This window comes from Mandrillus leucophaeus, unplaced genomic scaffold (assembly GCF_000951045.1).
Source record: "Mandrillus leucophaeus isolate KB7577 unplaced genomic scaffold, Mleu.le_1.0 Scaffold682, whole genome shotgun sequence".
NCBI classification, from domain to species: Eukaryota; Metazoa; Chordata; class Mammalia; order Primates; family Cercopithecidae; genus Mandrillus; species Mandrillus leucophaeus.
In genome coordinates, this window is record NW_012107386.1 from 1426873 (window position 1) to 1448652 (window position 21780).

The 21780-nt window shown below is 36.4% G+C and overlaps 1 protein-coding gene across 3 annotated transcripts in view; it reads left to right on the forward strand.

Annotated features, from left to right (window-relative positions):
- The window catches only part of THEMIS (thymocyte selection associated), a 245784-nt gene extending 225639 nt beyond the window's left edge, over positions 1 to 20145 (forward strand). For 2 of the 3 annotated variants that reach the window (XM_012002311.1, XM_012002310.1), the window contains exons 5-6: positions 8134 to 8269; positions 18291 to 20139. In XM_012002311.1, coding sequence (XP_011857701.1) covers positions 8134 to 8269; positions 18291 to 18322 — 168 coding nt within the window. In that variant the 3' untranslated portion in view covers positions 18323 to 20139. Of the gene's footprint in view, positions 1 to 8133; positions 8270 to 18290 lie in introns of all 3 variants that reach the window. The other variant, XM_012002307.1, reaches the window with a different exon arrangement.
- Positions 20146 to 21780: the final 1635 nt, after the last annotated feature.

The following is a 21780-nucleotide window of genomic DNA, read 5'->3' on the forward strand; positions in this document are numbered from 1 at the left end:
CATGCCTGGAATCTATAGAAATTTCAAAAAGGTGTTGGGTGGTGGTGCCAGACAATGCCTTAAAAGGGGAATCAGAAATAGGGCTTGTGAATTAGAGGAGGTCGGAAGAGCAGCCTTTATGAGAAGAGATTTCAAAGAAATGTTGCCAGGCTTAAGTTGAGCTGAGGAGATAGAAAGCAGGCTCCAAGGACCACATCCTATACAGGGCACCTATTCACAACAGCACATGCATTTTGTATTTTAGCAACACTTTGGTAGCAAGAATGCCATTCAATAGTTTATATACAGTAATTTGAAGGCTTGAAGAAATAGTGAGATGAGTCATACTCATCAAAATCATTTCTAGCTCAAATAATAATACAACAATGTTTTAAATCAGATTGCCAGGACATATACCTTTTAAAGACTCATGTGAAAACCTGCATTTTAATACCCAGAAGGCTAAGATGATTTCAAAGGTAATTTTTAAGAAATGAATTGAGAATAATTTTCCTAGATACAGACAGACCTATTATAAAGTATACCACAGTTTCCATCTGCCATCTGCAGCAACTGTCACCCTGCTGGACACTGTTCAAATGCTATTCATATGTCCACTAATTCAAAACTAATTTCACCAAAATCTCATCTAACAAAAAATGTGTCACATCGTTGATTCCACTGTAATTTCTATTTTCATAATTTAAAATAAGATTAATCTTCCTGCCCTTTGGTCACAGATTACACTCACAGACTCTAAGAGTTATGATTTCCCGTTAAAATAGGAGCTTTGAAAGCTATGACAATAATCATGCAAATTAATTACTTCCAAATTTTCAAGAAGACAAAATAAGGAAGAAGATTTATCACTACACAAAGAGCTGCTCCAGGGTGCATTACATCAGCATTTTGAGTAAGCCGACTTTGGCAATTTGAAGAGGAGGGACTTGCCACAGAGTCTCTAAAATAGCAAATTCTTTTGCATGATTGTCCAATATCTGGAGTGACAAAGCTAACCTCTTTGAGGCTAGAAGGAATTTTTGTTTATCTCCTTAAGAATAATAATTGTACAGATTAGCTGTCTACTCAGATCTCATTTTAAAGTAAGAAGTGTTGGCTAAGCCTTGCTTCAAATCTTCATTTCATCTTTGGCTAAATTCACAGAATGTTAGAGTAGCAAGAAGCACATTGATTTGAGCTTGATGGAAGTATGTGAAGAGGTTCTCCACCTAAGTATTGTAGATGAAAATACTTCAACTCATTTCAATCAAAGTATGTGATTATATTGAGTTCTTCCCGCATCCATGAACTAGGATTTGATTTTTTCCAAGAGGGTGATTAAATCAACGTAAACCAAGATGGTGGGACTTCTAGATATCAAATTACCTAGATCCCAGTTTTCATCAGGGAAAATAGAGGACGATGCAAGTGAAATCTATATCTGAAATATGAGTACTGTTAATCTCTTACTTTAATGCTTGATATAGTCTTGAAACATATTTTGAAAGTGAAGTATAAAATAATCTTAATAGTAATGAGGAACTTCTTTCCCAGAGGATACAGTAAGATATTTGATGTATGATATGTGAGACGATTTCTAATCAGTTACAGCAAGGATGGTTTTTCTTGGGTCTGGTCCCAGCCAGTCCAAGAAGAAGAGGTCTTTGTAGGATTCAGATGGGGTGCTGTCTTCTCTTATTAGAGCAACTAGGGAAATAGATTCAGGCATCTTTCTTTTCCGTAGGCTTACTGTCTGTCCTCCAACCCAAGAAAAGGTCAGGGTAGATACCAACTCTATCAAATGTCTGACTTTCTGGTGGTACTTGGAATAAGCACAGAAGGAAGAGTCTGTTCTTCTTGTTAACCACTATTGGGCCCAAGGATGTCTTAGCATCAAGCCACATGCAAACACCTGTGACTGCTGGTGAAGTTCCTGATCCACTGCCAGCCCAGACCTAGCCAGCAAGGTCACATTTGAATAAGAAGGTGTGAAGGGTCCAGGGAGGAGGATCACTAGCCAAGGAGGGTAAGTGATGCCAGCAAGGAATCTCACCTGGGAAGGTCGCAGTCTAAAGCTCCAGGAGGAGCAGAAAAGGGGAAATGAGCTTCTGATGAGCTGATGAACCAAGGCCTGCCAAACACAAGCTTGAGCAAACCCTCTGTAAACAACATAAGGTTGCAAGGGACAGGAAAGGGTCAAAAGATAGCATGTCTTTGGGATAGGGTTGAACAAGCTCAGAAGGATGTCTTTGAATTGGTGTAAAGAAGACATTCTGCGCAGAAAGGGCAGTTTGAGTATATATGAACCATTGTAGGAAACCTCAGAATATTGCCCAAAAGAGATGACTGTCTATATGGATGGTCAGTTTTAGATTATTTTTCAGTTTATATTCTTGCTTTTTTTTAAAAAAATTGTCTCTGTTATATTATGGACCTTTATAATACACAATGAGAAATTAATTAGTTTTTATATAAAACACTTAATTATCTTCTAAATTATTTATGGTGATTCAACTAGGTAATAAACAGAAGAGAACACACATAGAGACATACATACACAGACACACACACATACACAGTAGGAGACAGATTACATACAGAATGCTTTTATAGAATGATCATTTGCATATCCCCAGCAAACCTATATTCTCTTTTATTTATGTATAGTCTCTGAATTATTGCCATTGTTCTTATTTTAAGTAGAATTTAATTCTCTGGAAGAAAGTTAGTTAATGAGAGATTTCTTCTCAAATATCACTTGAAATTTCTTCACTTAAATGTACTTTCTGAAGTGAAAAAGTACAGGCAGTGGAAAGTAGCAGTGTTTATATAAGCAGAGAGGGAGGTTGCTTTTTATAGTCAGCAGAGGATTGATTTTTTTACAAAGTAAAAAGTAAAGTACTTTATCTAGGATACTTCATGTTGCTTTAAATATGAGTGATGTACAGTCCCTGGTGAAGACAGGTCCTTTGTACCTCTCTAAGGAAAAACATGACCATTTGCCCTTGGGGAGAAGGGGTACAAATAAATACAATCATGAACTAGGAATCTCAATAAATTGAAAAAGTATGATTTTACTCAACGGCATGGCCTTAGTTATGAGATGAAAGATTTGAAGAGCTCTTTCCATTTTTTTTTTTTTCGTGGACATCTTGGTTAACTTTTTGGTAATATTTATTTGTTCCTTTCTTTGTGAGACAAATATTCAGTACCTTATAATTGCATCATTACCTTTAGCAGAAATATTAAAAACAACGTGCAAACTACAAGCCAAGAAATACATAAAAATAATTTAATAGTCATTTCAAATTAGCAGACAGGATTGTAATGATTCATTTCTAATAACAAGTTAAATGGAAATTACATAGAATAAACAGAACCTTATTTTTGAAGTACAACTACAGCGTGGTCACAGAGGCCTGATGCATGGCAGTTCAAATTTATCTATGTTCCTCTCCATTCTTTGCAGACATTTTAATTTTCTCATTTTCCTCTGGACCCAACCCTCAGGTTGAAGACTTGACATCACAGAAGCAGGACCTGACAGAGGGTTTTATTTCTCCAGTTGTTGTCAGACCACATTCACACACCTAGGGTAATAGAGGCTGCTGTGTTTACATACTTAGTTCTCAATTTTCACTTTCTCTAACATAACAATTCTCAGATTTATAACTTCCATAGATGGTTGACCAGTATAATTTGATTCAGAGCTATATGGGATACTGTATATAGTTCTGCATGATTTCAGTAATGAGTTTATTTAAAAGCATAGGATTTGGAATATGTGTTTTTTATAGATAAAACAAGGTAAAATGTAATTGCATTTTATCTACCAACACATAAGCAGTACTGTTAGGAGTGATGATATACACAAACTTGCTTATGCATGGGAGTGTGACTATACAGTGGCTATTGATAACTGGCTAAAGAAAAAGTCATAAAAATTAAGTCATGTTTTATTCATGAATTTGCCTATTTATTTAATGTGTAGTTATTTAATGCCTACTATATTTAAAACCCTGAGATAAGAGCTCGGGACAGTGAACAGGGCATGCATAGTTTTTACTTCCAGGGAGTTTTATTTTAGCCAGGGAGATAGACATTAAACATGAAAACAGCTATTATTTGATTGTAATTATAAAAATTGCATTACAGTAGAAGTACAAGGTGCACAAAGACTAGAAAATAGGGCACTGGCTAAGGTTTATACAGTAAGTGATACTTGCAGGAACCCAAGCCTTCGTAATATTAAGGGGGAAATTTTACTAAGAATGTCCTAGGCAAACAGAATAGCCAAGCCTTCAGACAGGAAGGAAGTGTGATGAGATTGTGGACCTGAAAGGATGTTAGAATTAGAGTCCAGAGTGCTTACTAAGGCATACAAGCTCCTGCCTCTCTACACCTCATCTCATTTCATAAATCTCTACCTCCCCACTGGAGTCATAAACGTACAGGTGGTAGGTCAAGCCACATGATTGCTGAAATTATCTAGGAATGGTAAAAAGAAAACTGGGAGAATAACAGAACCTTGAGACCTCTTGACACTCAATGTTTGGTTAAGAAGGATACTCCAGCAAAGGAGACTAAGAATAAGCACTCAGAGTGGTAGGAGGAACATCAGAAGCCAAAAGAAGGAGGTGACCAGACATATCAGATGCTGCTGAGAGGTAAAACAAGTTGAAGTCTGGCCGGTTATTGGCCAGATTGAAGTTTCTGAACAGAAATGGATGCTGGGTAGAGAAGAAAGGAAAAAGAGCACAAGGGGGTGATGGATATAGAGAAAGTAAAGGGATTAGTGGATCTCAGATGCCAGTGAAGTCCACGAATAGCCTTGGCAGAAATTGTGGAAAAAGCAGTCGTGGAGAAGGTGATTTGGCTGGAGTGGAGGGAATAAACTTGAGGATAGGAGAAGAAGTGAAAGAGGAACATACTTAATATTGGAGGTGGAAACATTTCAGCTGATGATAGACTTCAAATGTGATCTTGGGACTGAAAGCATGAGTTAGAAAGAATGAGAAGTTCATTTGTAATAAGGAGATCCAGGGATGAATAAGATAGAATGTTTGTGTAGATGTGGATATTGTCCAAGATCATGGCGATGCTGAGGCTACATCAGATGCTGGACAACAGTCCAGGTGCCAAAGACTTCTTTTGAAAGATGCATAGAGATTAGTAGATAGATGATACCAACAAGAAGAGAGATGGCGCATAGCTGGACGCCAGGAATATCAAAGCAGCAGGCACATTTGCAAGGAGGTAAGGTGCAATGGACAACACTCAGGGAAGGGGATCCTCCACTTAAGGGTAACGGGGATGAGGAAGAATAAGCAGCCGGTATCATTCACAGAGGAAGTGGTGTCTTCAAAGAAGAATGAGATTTTAGTCAGGGTAAGAAGGTAGAGACAATGTTCAGAAAAGAAGTTGAATATGTAGTGAAGTTTGCAAACCATGAAGCAAAGTTATCAAGGCACGGTGGAAGAATTTGAGAGATAGGAAAGGGGAGAGGGAAGAGAGAATTGAGGGTTAGTGGAGGGCAGTTGGGTAATTAAGAATGAAACACTGTAGGAATTTTATTGTAGCAGAAAAGAGATGCCAGGGTATAATGTGCAGACCCAGGGAACTAGATGGAGAGGCTAAGTAAACAAGGAAGAGGGAGTGTGGCAGGGTCAATAACCTAAGAGACACCTATCTCCCTTTACATTAGGACCTGGGAACAGCAGCTTGGCTATAATATGTAACGTAAAAGAGAAGTCGGAAAATCTGACAGGGCTTACTTAAGAAGAGACTCCACTGTGGGAACTGTTTCCAGGAAAATGAGGCTCTTAATTACTGAAACACTAATATGTTTATGAAATGTCCAGTCTGCCAGAGGTTTGCACCAGGAAGCACAGGACCTTTACAATTCAGAACCTATTCTGATCAAGGGGTTGTTTTCTCTCTCAGGCTTTCACAAAAATCCTTTCGTGAGTAAATAAGCTCAGCATTTCTTTTATTTTCAGTCTGGAATATATTAGAATATACATAACTTGCATGAATTCTTAACTTTCCCTCAATGTTTTAATATTTTCAATTGAATTTGGTATGAACAAACATGAAACTTATTCCTTCTTTAATCTATTGCATTGCTCAGTTCTGAGAAACTATGATTTAATACTCATGTCATAACTTGAAATAATAATAACCTTTTCAAAGGTATCTAATTCAGAATCAGGAAAGTAGTTGGATACTGAAATCTGCTTCTTTCCAAAAACTACGTGATAATAGAGGCCTGACAATAAATTTTAAAAATTACAATGATGGACTTATGTTTCTGTGGGCTGTGGAGGAGCTAAAAATAAACAAGCGGGATGGTTTAGTTCTAGTCAATACCAACATCCAAACTGATCTTGTGAGCTGTCTTTTGTAGTATCGCTAGGATCCCTTCCTTTGCCATTAGAAAAGGAATTTGAGAAATATCTGCAAATGACTTACCACACTCTATTTTAATTATCTTCATAAACAATGTAAGAAATTGTGTTTTTATAATTTGGAGTCTGAGAGAATGTCATGTTATGTTTGTATTCTTACACCACATCCATTATCTGGGATACTATAGATAGATGGTGGTTGAATGTACCAGTTGTCTATCAGCATACAATGCTGCATAACCACCAGAAAAACATAATGGCATACGACCAAAATCACATTCATTTTGCTAATGAAGCTGTGGAATTCAGCTGACTTGAGCTGGTCTCAGATGATCTAGACTGGTTTCACCCAAATGTCTGGGGCTCCCCTGGCTGTTGTTTGCTTCAGCTTGGACAACTGGGGTGACCTAACTCTCCATCTCATGTTCAATCTGTGGCCAGCTAGTCTAGGCATAGTCTCATGGCATAGTGGAAGTTAAGGAATGAGCAAAAACAATTGTGCAAGCCTCTTTCAAGCCTCTATGTCAATATCCTGTTGGGCCAGAAGAAGCCACATTAATAGGCCAAAAGTCAGAATAGGAGGGCACTGCAAAATTCTGTAGAAAGGACATGGATATAGAAAGGAGTGAAGAGTGAGGGCTACCTGGGCATCCAGTCCACTGCATTAAAAATCTCAAGAAATCAATCATGAAGAACACTGTCCGAGGTTCAGGATTCATATCATAAGGCTCAGCACTGTTCATTTTGTTAACTCAAGTGAATTACTTAATCATTCTAAAGCCTAATTTCCTTATTGGCCTTTCTCAAGCTTTAAGAGCGGCTGATTTTATAAAATCAAGCTTTCAATGAATTTCATGCAATATACAGTCTATAGGAGAAACTTTACAGGAAAAGTGTCCATTATACTATCCTTTAGTGAGCCAACATGGCTAGTCTGAATGGCTATAATTGACAAGATAATATTGACTCTAAGAATCTTCACATATTCTGTAATCTTATTCAAATTGATAAACTTCCAATCTGGACTTGGGTATGAATTAATTAAGTGCTGGAAGTTTAATTTCCAATTGAAGTTTTCACTTTTTGTTCCCATCTGATGATTCTTTTGAAGCATACAGTGTGTCAGTATAATGTCAAATGCTGTGACATCTCTTACATGTGAGATGAGTTACGGGGACCATTGATGCCGTGCCTTAATAATTCATTGTTATGATGAATTATTACTCTGAAATTGACTAGAGGAGCTTTGTCAAATTTGCATAATGCTGATAAAAAATGTGGGTTAATTTATAGTAGATGTTATGATTTGTTTTATATAAAGAGTATGATGATACAGAAATGAAATCTGCTTTTGATCATATAATATGAAATTATGTAATATATAATGAAGTGCTGGGTTAGTTAACTATAAGAATAAAAACTAAATAAAAATGTTCTAAATGAAAAATATTTTAAAAGCTTCACAAGAAGAAAGTAATATACACAAATGGTCTTTGAAGATGGTTTTCTATGCCAAAAATTATTTCTTATTCTAGTTACTTAGATTGCTTCAAAAATTGTACACCTTGATTTCCAAAATATCTTGATGAACATATAATTTGTAACTTGCTTCGACATGTCAAATGTTCTGTTTCAGACATACAGAAATGAATTGCCATGTGATAAATCTTTCATATTTCTGCGAAGCATTTATTTTGGACTGACAATTTACTTGTGAAATCAGTCACTCTGACTTGTGTCATTTCAGCGTCATCACGTAGACATAACCAAGAAACTTCACCCAAATCAAGCTGGCCTGGATTCGAAAGTACCGGTTGGTAGTCAGAATGATTTGGTGGATGAAGAGAAAGAGAGGAGCAACCGTGGGGCCACGGCAGTAGCAGGTACTGATGTGACTATAGGTCAGTTAAACCACGGTAGTTTGACTCCACATGACAAAGGTGCAATGGACAGATTCTTACTGTTATTTTGTTTGGAATATATGACTCAGCCAAAGTAATCACCCTGCTCTGCAGATCACATTGAAATGAAGTTTTATGTGAAGCATGATGTTGAACACTCACAATAATAATAGTCATGTTTATTGTTTTCCATTATTAGATTTTTCACCTCCTTTATGGCTTTCATGGCCAATGAAATATTTTAAGATTGCTTGTACTTTTTTGATAATAATATTTTGATATTTTTGCTAGAACAATGAACAAGAAGAATTACTGTCTTGAAAAGAGGTTAAAATAATTGGGATGTTTTAAATTTAAAGAAGTGTCAGATAAGTCATTGAATGCAAGCTTGAATTATGATGGTTCAGTTTATAGGGATTGTGATCTGATATTTTTCATCTCCACTGAGTGCAAAACAAAAGCAAATGGACTTGTGGAGGAGTTGATAGCATTCAATTAAGCTACCCAGACTAACTTCCATATGGCGGAAATTTGGGATGAGCTAGCAAGGGAAATAAGAAGTTTGTTTCTTGCCAATATTTTAGACACACCAAACCCCCTCAATTTCTATTACACTTTATCTTTGAAACTTCACATGTATTTCCTATGAAAATTGAAACTGTAATTATTCTTAAGCATACGGTTTCCTCCTTTCTCATCCTTATTTGGTTTTGTAGCTAGCACGCTTTCTTCTCCAAGGACATGTAAAAGTCAAAATACTAGATATAAAGTCTCTGAAGTGTTTCTGCTCCAAACGCTGTCTGCACGATCTGGGTTCTTTCATGTAGTTAGCTTACTGGCTTCTGACACTCCTATAAAAACGTCCCAGAGAGCTTTTCTTATTACCTTTTCATTGACTCTCTCCTAGTGAGAAAAATGAAATTCTGTAAAGGGCTTTGAAAACCATGCATATTGCAATTCCTCCACATTTCTAATACTAATCAAGTGTGACTATAAAAGAAACAACCACGGCAGTGAAAATTGCTGCAGCGCATTGAGTCTCAAGCCATTATTAATTCATTGGAACCTGTTTTTTTTTTTCTTGAAGATTGTGGATTTTAAAGAGTACCAGATAACACAATTTCTGAGATCAAAGTTTTTGTTTCAATCAGAGGGAAACGTTATCTAATCTTCTCTTGTATGTGAATCTTTCTGGGATGGTACAGCAGTAGTCCCAGCTTTGTGCCCTGAGTGAGTAGTACAGCGTATGTTACAGACCAGAGAAGCACCAACTTTGAACGTATTACTTGTAAGTGATGATTTTAGGGACAAAAATGACCTGGAATTAAAGCAGTGGTTCAAGGCAAGTGGGACTCCCTAACTTCATTCAAGAGAGTAAAATGGAATCTCCTTTCCTAGATAAATTTGATTTTATCATCCATTTATTTAGAAATTACCCAGTATGAACATCTTGGCAATATTTTTATTTGCTTTCCCATTTGTAAATGCAATAATTACAGTCTTTCTTCCTTATGGATTATAATTGTGTGATAATTCTATATATAAAAATACAAAAGTAGAGTAGAGCAAAAATATAATTTTTCAAACTTTATTTTTATCTTATATCATATAGTATATGTTCTTCATTTCCAAAAAAAAAAAGACTCATTGGAGCCATACTCAACATTTACCATACTTCACATGGATAGCTCATGGAATATGTAGTAGCCTTCTTTGAGTTCAGGATGGGTAGATTAGGCCTTTTCTGAGCTTTCTCCTCTTTCTAATGCTTAGACATAAGTCAGTCATTTCCTAAATTATCTTTGATGAGAGTAACAGTTGCAGAGACTTTGTAGCATATCACAGACTTAAAAAAAAAAAAAGCCTAATTAAGATAGGGGTGCACCTTTGCTTTTCTAGTGTTGCTCTTTTGGGATACCCAGACCTAATTCTTTCAGTTAAATGGGGTGGAGCTTTTTCAAATATGTATCTAATAATTGTACTAAGGAAATTATTTATCTTGGTATTCAATGTCAACAACTAAAATTTTACTGTGAATGACTGAACATGAATTGTGTAATAAGACTCTATTCCAGCCAAGAGTACAGTAAATCCTCACTTAGGAGCAGTGTTGCCAGCCACTGACATCTTCACTAAGAAATTGATGAAAACATTTCACCAGATTCTAGATAACCTTGTTCTGTGGGTCCTTGATTCACTCTGGTTGCTTGGTGATGCCCATGCCTTATTTTAAGAACATTACTATTAATTCTACATGTTATTTTATCCATAAATTACTAAAATATGTTATCTGAAAGTAGGATGATTAAGTGATAGAATGAGCACAGACATTTAGAGGCTGAACTGAGATTTCTGGGTTAACATTTTGGTTTCCCCATTAGGTAGCTATGTACCATGAGCAATTTGTTATTTAAGACTATTCCTTTATTTGTAAAATTGAGTTACTAGTAGTGCTATACCATGGGCTTTTTTTTTTTTTTTTTTTGCAGATTATATTAGATCAAATAGGTAAAAGTATAGTACATAGTAAATTACAATGAAGTCAAGCTATAATAATTAACTACTGAATCTTTATAAATTGATTGCTAAGGAAAACTTTGTTTTCCTACAATATGCTCTGTAAATTGCTGGCTGTGGCCACTTCATGTTATGGATCTTTTAGTCTCTGAGTTTCTGTCTGCATTTTTTGCCTTTGAGAACAGTATGCTCTTGGAGATGTTATGGCCTTTGTGAATTCTATGAACATTGGAGGGGATGAGAAACCCTCTTTGATAATGTCACTGATTCCTCACAGTAAAAGAAACACTCCAATTGTGTAGAGACATGGATTCCCTGATTCTCCCTAATGGACTCTTTCCCCACCTTACTTCAGCAGCAATAGCGGAGGAGGAGCATAGGGCTTCAATGTTTATTCAGCTTAAGGTCTATTTTTAGTGTGTTAAGTGGAAATGTTTTCATTGTACTATTTGCTGCATCCAGTTCCCTGGGCTGATTTACATGTGGAAAGTTGGTTGGGAAGTGCTCTCAGGAACAGCACTTGAGGCAGAGTCCCAGAAGCAGATTTGGGCAGAAGGAAAAATTGAATCATGATATAGTCACAACAAAGACCTCAACTGATCCCATAGGGAGCTCTGGAGTTGGCATGGTTCTTCAGGGTTGTCCTGAATTAGCGGGTGGGGAACAGACTTTTATACCCCCTGCATCAAACAATCATTGGATGCAGCTGTCCCTGAGGAGAGTCTGTGGTTATGGGCAATGTGGCTTTTTTCAGCCAAGGGCACAGCCATTTGGTACAAGAGGATGATTATTCAGTTCTGAGGAGGATCTGATTATTATGTGGGTCACTCATTAATTGCTGCCATTGCTTCCGGTTATCTTCCGGGCTAAACAAGGGGCCATTTTCCTTTTTCCTCCTTATGTCTCTCTAGAAACTCAAATCATTGCCAGGAAGGATGACCTTTTAAATATGCTTATTTGTTTTTGTCCTACATAAACATAAATGTTTTCTAATAAGCAAATGTTACACTCTCCTGATCCATATTTTCCAATGCGATTTTCTTCCTTTTGTAACTTCGACTGTGGTCTTTGAATTTTCCCTACAACTTTAGACTAAATCTGTGCTACTGTTTGTCCTTCATAAATTAGACTAGTCAGGTAGTAAGACAAACCCTGGGCTAGAAAATGAAACCCAGGCACTCCAAGTTTGAGTCCCAGTTCTACCACAACCTGGATTCTTAGCCTTTCAGAAGCCATTTCATTTCTCTGAGCTTGACTTTCTCCATCAAGATAGTGGGTATACCAGATAATCTGTATGCCCTATCAGTTCTAAAAGCCTGTGATCCTATGGCTTACTCTGAGTTAGAGCATTGAAATTGTTGGACTCAAATGGTCTTATCTCTGAGACTCACATACAGGTAATTCACCACATCTAAGATCTTACTTAATTTGGAAATTTAAACAGGTCAGAAAAAAACAAACTCCCTGGGAAAGCTCTCCACTTAGGCCAAGGTCGAAGCTAGAGAATAAAGAATGATTCTGTAGCTTTAGTTTAACGTAAATGCTTAACATAAACTTCAGATCCTATTTGTATCGTGGAAAATAAAACATAAGTAGTTTCCTATCGGGACCATTTTGAGGATTAGACAAGTTGGGGGTTCTATATTAAAGACCTTAATTGAAAGGCTGATTATATGGGATCAAGAGGTAGGTAGTTTAGATCATAAAACACATTGTTGTCTCTTAATTTTAAAGAAGAAACACCTCAAATTCAGGTTTATTCTAAGTAGTGTTCTAAGTGCAAAAATTACTTTTATTCCAAAGTCTAGAAAATCTGTTATTTAAAATATTGTATGATTTTCAACCAATGATTTAAAAATCTGTCCCTTCATCTTTATATTTAACATCAATGCAGATATTTAATAATATAAACAAAATAATTATATTAGTAGAATTTATTTTACATTTCTAGATAAGGCTATTTTAGTTTGGAAATACTGACACCCTAAAGAAAAATGTTATAAGATTGCTCTTCATTTTATAGCAACCTATCTCCCTCTTCTCAGACGATTTAAATGTTTAAGAATGTGCTGCAAGGACAACCCATAGCCATTTCATTCTTTGAACAATTCTGAAATATCATTTCCTATTAGGAAGTTGTGTGAGCACTGACAACCTCGCCCCTCTTCTTCCCTAGAGATTAATTTATTTCCTGCAGTGCTTGCTTTTCATGGAAATCTTACTCGTAAGCCTTCACCAATGGGAGATCTCATCAGCAGAATGCTAATTATAAAACAAAACCGTGTACCATATTGAGAGGGAAAAACAGTTCTCTAGGCAAAGCAATCTTTTTGTTTTCTTTTTACTCTGCTCTGTGCTCCATCTATGGTTGAACAGAAATATTAACCCCTGGGAAAATATTCCACGAGGTGCTGGGGGATGGTAGAGAGTGCAAGTTTTGTAATGAGACAGACCCAAGACTAAGCTCTAATTCAAAGAATGTCACATTTGCTTGTGATTTTGTTTTCTTATCTTTAAAATTAGAATAAAAATACTTATCTTACACGGAATTTCTTGTGTTTTAAAATATCGCTTAATGTGTATGCTAAAAATGTATATTCTTGGGATCTATTCTCTAGAGCAGAGTTGGAAAAGCATCATGGCCTATGGATAAAATATTAATGGGTCCCATTGCTCGATTTTTATGGCGGGGAGCCAGGAATGTTTAATTTTTCATTTTCAAATGTTAAAGAATATTTAAAAATAATATTTTTGACATGTAAAAATTTTATAAAATTCAAATTTTAATGTCTATGAATAAAGTTTTATTGGAACACATCTACATTTATTTAAACATTGTGTATGACTGCATTAGTGCTCTATCAGCACGGTCAAGTAATGGTCACAGATATTTACTGTCTGGCCCTTTACAGAAAAAGTATGATTCAGGTATACCATGGGGATGTATTTCAGTGTATCTCAGGTGAGTCTGCTGTAGGGGTTCTATGGATCACATTTTGAAAAATAATGCACTAGAAGAATTGTGAACAACCTTCACTTCTTCTCACTTATCACACCCACTCTACCAGAAAGCCTGGTTGGCTTTATCTTCAAACAACATCTAGAATACGCCCATTTTTTTTTTTCCATGGCTAATACTACCAACCAAGTCTAAACTATCTGCTGCTATCAACCACTGTCTCTCATCCGGATTCTTGCACTTGTTTTCTAACTAGTCTATTTGCTCCTGCACGTGGCCCATAGTGTCCATTCCCAACACAACAGCCAGAGTAAGTATAATAATCTTAAGTCAGATTGTGTAACTCCTCTCCTCAATGTCTTCCAGTGGCCTCTCTACTTCTCCTTTCTCACTACTCTGGATATGTTGGCCTCATAGCTGTTTCTCAAAAACCCTAGGAGAGCTCCATCCTCCAGGCTGTCACAGACTATTTTATCTAAATGGCATAATCTTTCCCCAGAGATCCATGTGGCTTTCAGATTCGCTTCCTTTAGGTCTTTATTCAACGGTTACCTTCTTGGCAATCACCTTATTTTAAAACTATAACCCTCCTGTCTGGCACTATCTGCCTCCTTTATGCTCTCTAACATGTTTTGCAGTGTCCTTTTTATTTTGGTTATTGGTCACCTACTCCACATAAGGTCACTACGAAGGCAGGGGTTTTTATCAGTTTGCTCTATCCTCAGGTTATAGGAAAGTGTCTGGCTCATAAGAGGTTCACAGTAAGTATTTCTTGAATACAGAAATGAACCCCAGACTCCTGTCTTGTGCTTGACAGATTATGTGTGGATTCTATCAAACATTTTCTGTATTCAAAAACAGTTGCCAGGAGTACAAATAGAAGACTTATCTCTGAAACAACATGCAATACTCAATCACTTCAAATGAGAGGGGAAATAAAGCAGCTATTAACTTGTATTATTTGTTTGTTCAGTCTCAGCCCACAATTTGATTACAAAAGATACTAAGGAAAGGGAAGTTAATTGTGGGTACAAATATGAAAACATGAATGAAAATCCAGTTGAAACTGTTCAGAAGAGACTCCAAGAAACCACAATCAAGTTGCATCCTAAAAGAGAAAGATGGTTCATGGCAGGTTTGAGTGTTCACCATCACATTGAGCAATTTCAGGGGACGGCACTCAAAGTTCCCCAAAAGAAAAGTGAAAAGGGAATAGCTTTCCTTCAAACTAACACTTTAGGAAACATCAGGTTTATAAGAGAATGTAAATTACTTTTAAACATATTTCAGCTTGATTCCCTCCCAAATATGAGGAAATTGAAATTTTTTTCACTTTAACCTTCTTATTCCAATAATTACCCATGTAATTTTATGCTTATAACTTTATTTTGTAGGTTATTCTTAAAAAGATATAATTCTGACCATTGAAGGACACTTCTTTAGCCTGTATTTTTGAGAGAGAAAAGCAAAACGAAACTCCATTCTATGTCTACTCTTCTATGAATGAAATACTTTACTTGATCTACAAGGAAACTTGTCTACATGATTCCAAATACCTCAGTTAGTCTGATCAACTGAGTAACTGGTTCAGTGAATATTCATTTCAACATGAGAATCATCACCTCCTTATTGAACTTGTGACATTTCCAAAAGGAATGGGTGATGAATGCCAAAAAGATAAAGACTTTAAATCGCTTTGGATTTTAAAACCTAAATTATTGTCAGAAAAAAAAAAAACCAGTTATTGCACAATTTGAGATTTCTTGAAAGTTAGTATGCAAGAAACAATTTCTATTCAATGTGGAATCTCCTGCTCTGTCAACTAGAGCTTGCCACCAGAGCATAGATGTAATTTAGAGGACCACTGCACTGGGTAAAGATTGGGTTTAGATCAGGCAGGGTGAGCTGACCTCTAAGGTCCCTTCTAAAACTGAGATTCTTTAAATCCCAGTCTTTTATTTGGAAATAATCTAATTATTTTAATTACCTCAACTCCCATTTTTCTGCTTAACTGTGTACTATCTTAAATCCGCTTATTGACAAGGGAAAGGTAGACTAATAACTGTCAAGATGACAGACTGAACTTTCAAACTGCATGCTTTTAATAGTTTTATGTGACTCTGAGATGGCAATGGCAAGTAATATTTCTGTAGGACTTTACAGTTTACAAAGCACTTGCAAGCTCATTATTTCATCTGATAGTTCCTCAATTCTCTATGATTCAGTTATTTTTTTATTTTTTTTATTTTTTTTGAGACGGAATCTCTCTCTGTCGCCCAGGCTGGAGTGCAGTGGCGCGATCTCGGCTCACTGCAAGCTCCGCCTCCCGGGTTCACGCCATTCTCCTGCCTCAACCTCCTGAGTGGCTGGGACTACAGGCCACCGCCACCTCGCCCAGCTAATTTTTTGTATTTTTTTTTTAGTAGAGACGGGGTTTCACAGTGTTAACCAGGATGGTCTCGATCTCTTGACCTGGTGATCCACCCGCCTTGGCCTCCCAAAGTGCTGGGATTACAGGCGTGAGCCACCGCGCCCGGCTGATTCAGTTATTATAATGAAAACGTATTCACTGATAAGGAAATGGAATTCAGAGAGTCCTCAAGACACACAGCCAGTTAAGTTGTAGACGCAGGAATCAGACCTAGGTCTTCAGATTCCAGTTCTCTGTACTACAATTCATTTACTGCATTTTCCTTCATCCCATCCCCCTGCTCTCTAAGAAAAGCAGCACTGCAAGGAAGAAATATTGCTGTTATTCCTTTTTATAGATAAAGTCACAAAGATAGTAAATGATAGAAGTAGGAATTAAATCTGGGCGTACTGCCTAAAAATCTTGTGTTCTTACATCTAAAATGTATATTCTACAGTGTGTGGTTTTATTACTGTTTGTCATATAAGAAAGATCTAAAAATGTAAAGGCAGCCATTGAGGACAGTGGATCATGAGGAGAGGGAAGGAAATCTAGGAGAGCATGCAGTCCAGGTTCTCTTCTGCATCAACCCACTGACCACTCCAGCTCCAGTCCCAGTTAGTACTGATGGGAATGTTGACAGAGGAAAGTGAATTCAGACCATTAGGGGAATTAACATGGTATGTGGAGAAATTCCTCTTCCTTCTCCTTTGACATTACCTTTCTTCTTTCTCAATTAGTCTGTGACCTTCTCAGGAGCCACAAAACTGCATATTTTGTTTCTGTGTTTCACACACATCATGAAAATCACTAAGAGATGGTGAGATAATTTTAGTCTTTTTACATTTATTGACATATTCTATCTTTGCAACTATTCCATTCAATGGGCATTATTATCCCCCTTCTCCTTCTCCTTAAAAAAATGAGAAAATGAGACATATAAAGGTTGGGTAAATTACTTTAGGTCATACAGCTAGTGTGACAAAAAAATAATTCAAAGAAGAAAAGAAGAGAGGAAGCAGGAAGAAAAAAAGAAGAAAGTGAGGGAAAATGGGAGAGGGGAAGAAGGGAAGGAAAACAAATGGAAGGAAAGTAAGTAAGTAAGGAAGGAAGGAAGGAAGGAAGGAAGGAAGGAAGGAAGGAAGGAAGGAAGGAAAAAGAAAAGGAGGCAGGGAGGCAGGGAGGGAGGCAATTATAGGCTATTGAGTGCTCAGAAGGAAGACCAACAAAGACCAGAGACTTTCTCTCCAGGTCCGGGCAGCTAGCCCTTAACTAACCTCTGGTACAATAGAGGCAGGGGAGGGTCGCAGAGATTTCTGGTTTTCTCTTCCTCTTGACCACTTGTAGTGCTTACTTTTAGGGCTTCTTTTAATCACCCATCCATCATGCTCCATAAAGCCATAGTAAAAAGGAATAAAGTGTCTTACTGGAAGACAAGCACAATTCCTATTCATAGCGTAGCTTGCTTTATTTGAGAGCCTGACATGATTTTGTGTTAAATGCCAGGTCTGTGTATATGTTAACTAGGAACTTTAGATAGTACAACTTATGCTGGAAGCCTGTTGATTTTTCTTCAGTTTAACAATTATTAGGCACCCTTTTCCTCCTCTGTAGTTCTTAGAACTCCACTATACTTGTATTCTATTCTGTAGGCACAGTGCCACAGCCAAAGACTGTTGAGTCTGGAAACAGACATTTTTAGACATAATCAGCTTCATCTTCTTACTAGCTGTGTGATTGCTGGGGAGGTCTCAACTTCACTGAGGTCTCAGTTTTCTACCTTACATTACCCATATGATAGAGTTGTTATAAGGATGAACTGAAAGGCAAAGAAAAGCATTTTGTCCATGGAAAAACACTTTATACATCTAAGCTATTATCTCCTACTTCATACAAGTATGTACCTTGTTTCTGAAGAGTGAAGAGCTTACTTTTTCTGTTTGTTTGTTTGTTTTGTTTTCGTTTTATTTTGTTGGCTGTTTCTGCTTTGCTTCCAACCATTTCTCAAAAACCGTACATGCATGTGAGTGTCAACAGTATTTGAAAGCGGGCAGTTTCCTTTCTGGTTATTTTCAATACATATTTCTGATAAACGCTTCTTATTTTTTTATTTATAGAAACATTCAAGAATGAAAAACATCAAAAATAACAAGATGTGACAGAAGCCACTTAGGCAACAAACATAAATGTTGGAGGGAAAAAAGAAGCTAGCCTTCTAGCTGAAAAACAAATATTCCCCAATGGACTCCAGAAGAAACTTGACTCATCGCTGCAAAGGAGAGAACAACCTTAAAACTTTTAACAGATAAAACTTAGAGAAACCTAAGATATAAAATTCGTATAGTCTATTCTGTTGTGTCTAAATCTGTATGTATTGTTTTGTTGTTCTTTAGGACATATTTATTTAACGTGCACATTTTTTTTCAGGTTCTTATTTCTACTACCAACAACTAAGTAATTGAGAAATAATTTTGTATTTCAGTTTCTGAGTAAAACCAGTCTGAAATAGGATAAAAGCTCACCAAATATTTTCTTTTTTTCCCAGAATTTGTTTTGCCATTTTTTTAGTGCTATCATCATTCCTAACAAGACTAACTTACAGAAAAATAATTATATCTGAGTGATTTAAAATGTCCAGGTTTCTTATCCAAATCCCTTGGAACTGGGATCCCTACCCATCAAGGGTGGAAGGGAGTTTGACTTCACATTCACAGTGTATTTACAAAATACACTTTGTAATAAATATGTTTGAATTCCAACAACCAAAGCCATTGAGAGTCATAGGAGTTTTCCATAACCTCTTCTATGACCCAACAACAAGTTCATGACTGAAATTTCACCGGATTTCTGAGAAGATGCCTTAGTATTTTATGTACTGTATACCACACAATTCTTTAGATGAATGTTTCTTAGGATTGTAGGAAAATTATCTAGTTAATCATAATATTTGATGTAAAGAAAAAGGCAATAAAATTGTAATGAGATATAATAAATTTGGCTGACAATAAACCAAAGTGATTCTTAATTAGTGTACATTAGAATGATGCTCTTATAGTTGCATCATCTATAAAAATTACTTTAAGAGCTCTCACATTTTGATAATTTATCTTATTATGTATTAAGTATACAGGAGCAATATTATTTTTCCTCTAACAAAATGAAGAGACAGGCTATCTGGTTAATGTTACACAGGAATTTAATAGTAACACTTAAACTTCATCCATAGATCATACTCTGTACAAAATCTGTTAGCTAACATCCTATCTCATAATTATTTTATGTTACTTGGAGAAATTTGTTGGTTTTGCACCAAAGTGTTTCTGAAGACAATAAATTGTGAGTCAGCTTTTGAACAAAAAAAATTACAGTTAGAGTTTTTTGAATGTTTATATTCTGATTAAGCTCACTTTACCTTACTTTTTTTCTAAGTGACAATTAATCCTGATTTCTAATGTCCTAAATATTGCTTAGTGATTTGATTGTGGTAATATCATTTCTTATCTACAATGTCTAAACTTTTATGGGATAGTTTTACTTTTATTTATTTTGCCTGTTTGTGCAGATTAGAGCAGAAACTTTTCTAAGCCCCACATTTGGTTATTGAAGGCCACAGCGAATCTTAACCTGACAACCTTGGCAAACTGCACCTTAGGTAATTTTAGACTCACATAATTTGTTATTTTTCAAGTAATAGTGAATAATTAATATTTTCATTTGGAATATGAGAATGATTAAATTTGTACTTTTGATAGGTATCATTCTTTGATTAGAAAATTAAGAGAATGCATATCTTCCTTTGGCTGTAAATTATCAAGGGCTTTCTAATGGAAATCATATATAACATTTCTAAATATAAGTCCTTTCACATACTGCGTTTCCAGTTGTCTTGATATTGAAAAGTGTAATAAACTTCATGCTCACTTATTGGAGATTTGGGAAGGTTGAAAATAAATTTCCTAATTTTTATTTGTATGTGTTCTCCTCTATGTTTAACTCTAGGATAACTATCTTCCTGTAACGATTAGGTTAAAATAGACTTTAACTAGAATTGAAATAAATTGTTCACTAAGGAGGGGATTCCTTGTGCTTAAAAAAAAAAAAAAAAAAGCAAGCCAGGAGGAGAGAGATTTCCTTCCTGCCCTCTCCATCCCCTATGGACTTACAGTGCTGAGCTCAATCATAATGACCAAATTTCACAGCATGGTCAAGTTGCATAGACAGCGGCCAAGACTACGAATTGTTAATACTGGCGTCTTCCTAATTGAATCAGCCAAGCAATTTTGGAAAAGGCTGTCAGAAAGGAGTGAGAAATGGAAAGAGGAAAATGTGATTGTTGAGATAGGCTAGTTCAACTCTTGCGTCCGGGATTTTAATATAAAAACTGTTTGTTTTAAGATCAGAGTCAATATGTAATGAGAATTTTAGGTGTTTATCCAATGGTTCTTGGTTCAAGTTGCCTCTAAAAGGAAAAAAATGTGTAAAATGCTGGGGGAAGTCAGAATTAGGATCTAATTATAACCCCGGTAGGCTGGAATACTAAAAATGAAATCCAATAGAATAAAAGTATTCTTTTGATTTTACCATGAAAATATTTCCACAATTGTAAAACTTCTGACTGTTTCTACTTCTACTGCTGTGGTCCAAACTCAGTCATCTCTGTTGGATTATTGCAAAAATCCTGTAACAATTCTTCCCGTTCCTGCCCTTCCTACCTATCAATCTATTCTGATTGTGAGAACCAGAATGATCTCATTAAAATATATGCTATTATTACACACCACAGTCATGTCCTACCTCATTCAGACTAAAAGCCAAAATTCCTAAAATGATCCACAAAGGTGTACCCAATCTATTCCCGTTCTCTCTCTGGACTCTTCCTATTCATTTTGCTCAAGTCATACTGATCTTCCCATTTGATGTGGTTTGGCTGTGTCCCCATCTAAATCTCGTCTTGAATTGTAGTTCTCATAATCCCCACATGTCATGGGAGGGACCCGGTGGAAAGTAATTGAGTCATGGGGGCAGTTTCCCCCATGCTGTTCTCCTGATAGTGAGTGAGTTCTCATGAGATCTGATGGCTTTTATAAAGGCTTTTTCCACTTTTGCTTGGCACTTCTTGCTGCCACCATGTGAAGAAGGATGTGTTTGCTTCCCCTTCTGCCATGATTATAAATTTCCTGAGGTCTCCCCAGCCATGCTGAACTGTGAGTCAATTAAACCTATTTCCTTTATAAATAACCCAGTCTTGGGTATGTCTTTATTAGCAGTGTGAGAATGGACTAATACACCATTATTTATCAACTGTGCCAGGACTAGTGCTACCCTGAGGCCTTTGCATTTGCTGTTCTCCCTGCCTGGAACACAGTTTGCTCTCCTCTCCACAGAAGTCACTCCCTTACTTGCTTCAGGCTTTATCCACATATTATCTTCTCAGTGTGGCCTGCTCTGGCCACCCTATCTCAAACTGCAGCCTCAACTCTTATTAGTCTTTCTATCTCCTTCCCTGCCTTAATTTTCTCCATAATAGTTTATTCTGTCTAACAAGTTATGTCTTTTAAATATCTTGTTTCTTTTCTGTCTCCTTTACACTAGACTGTAAACCCCCTG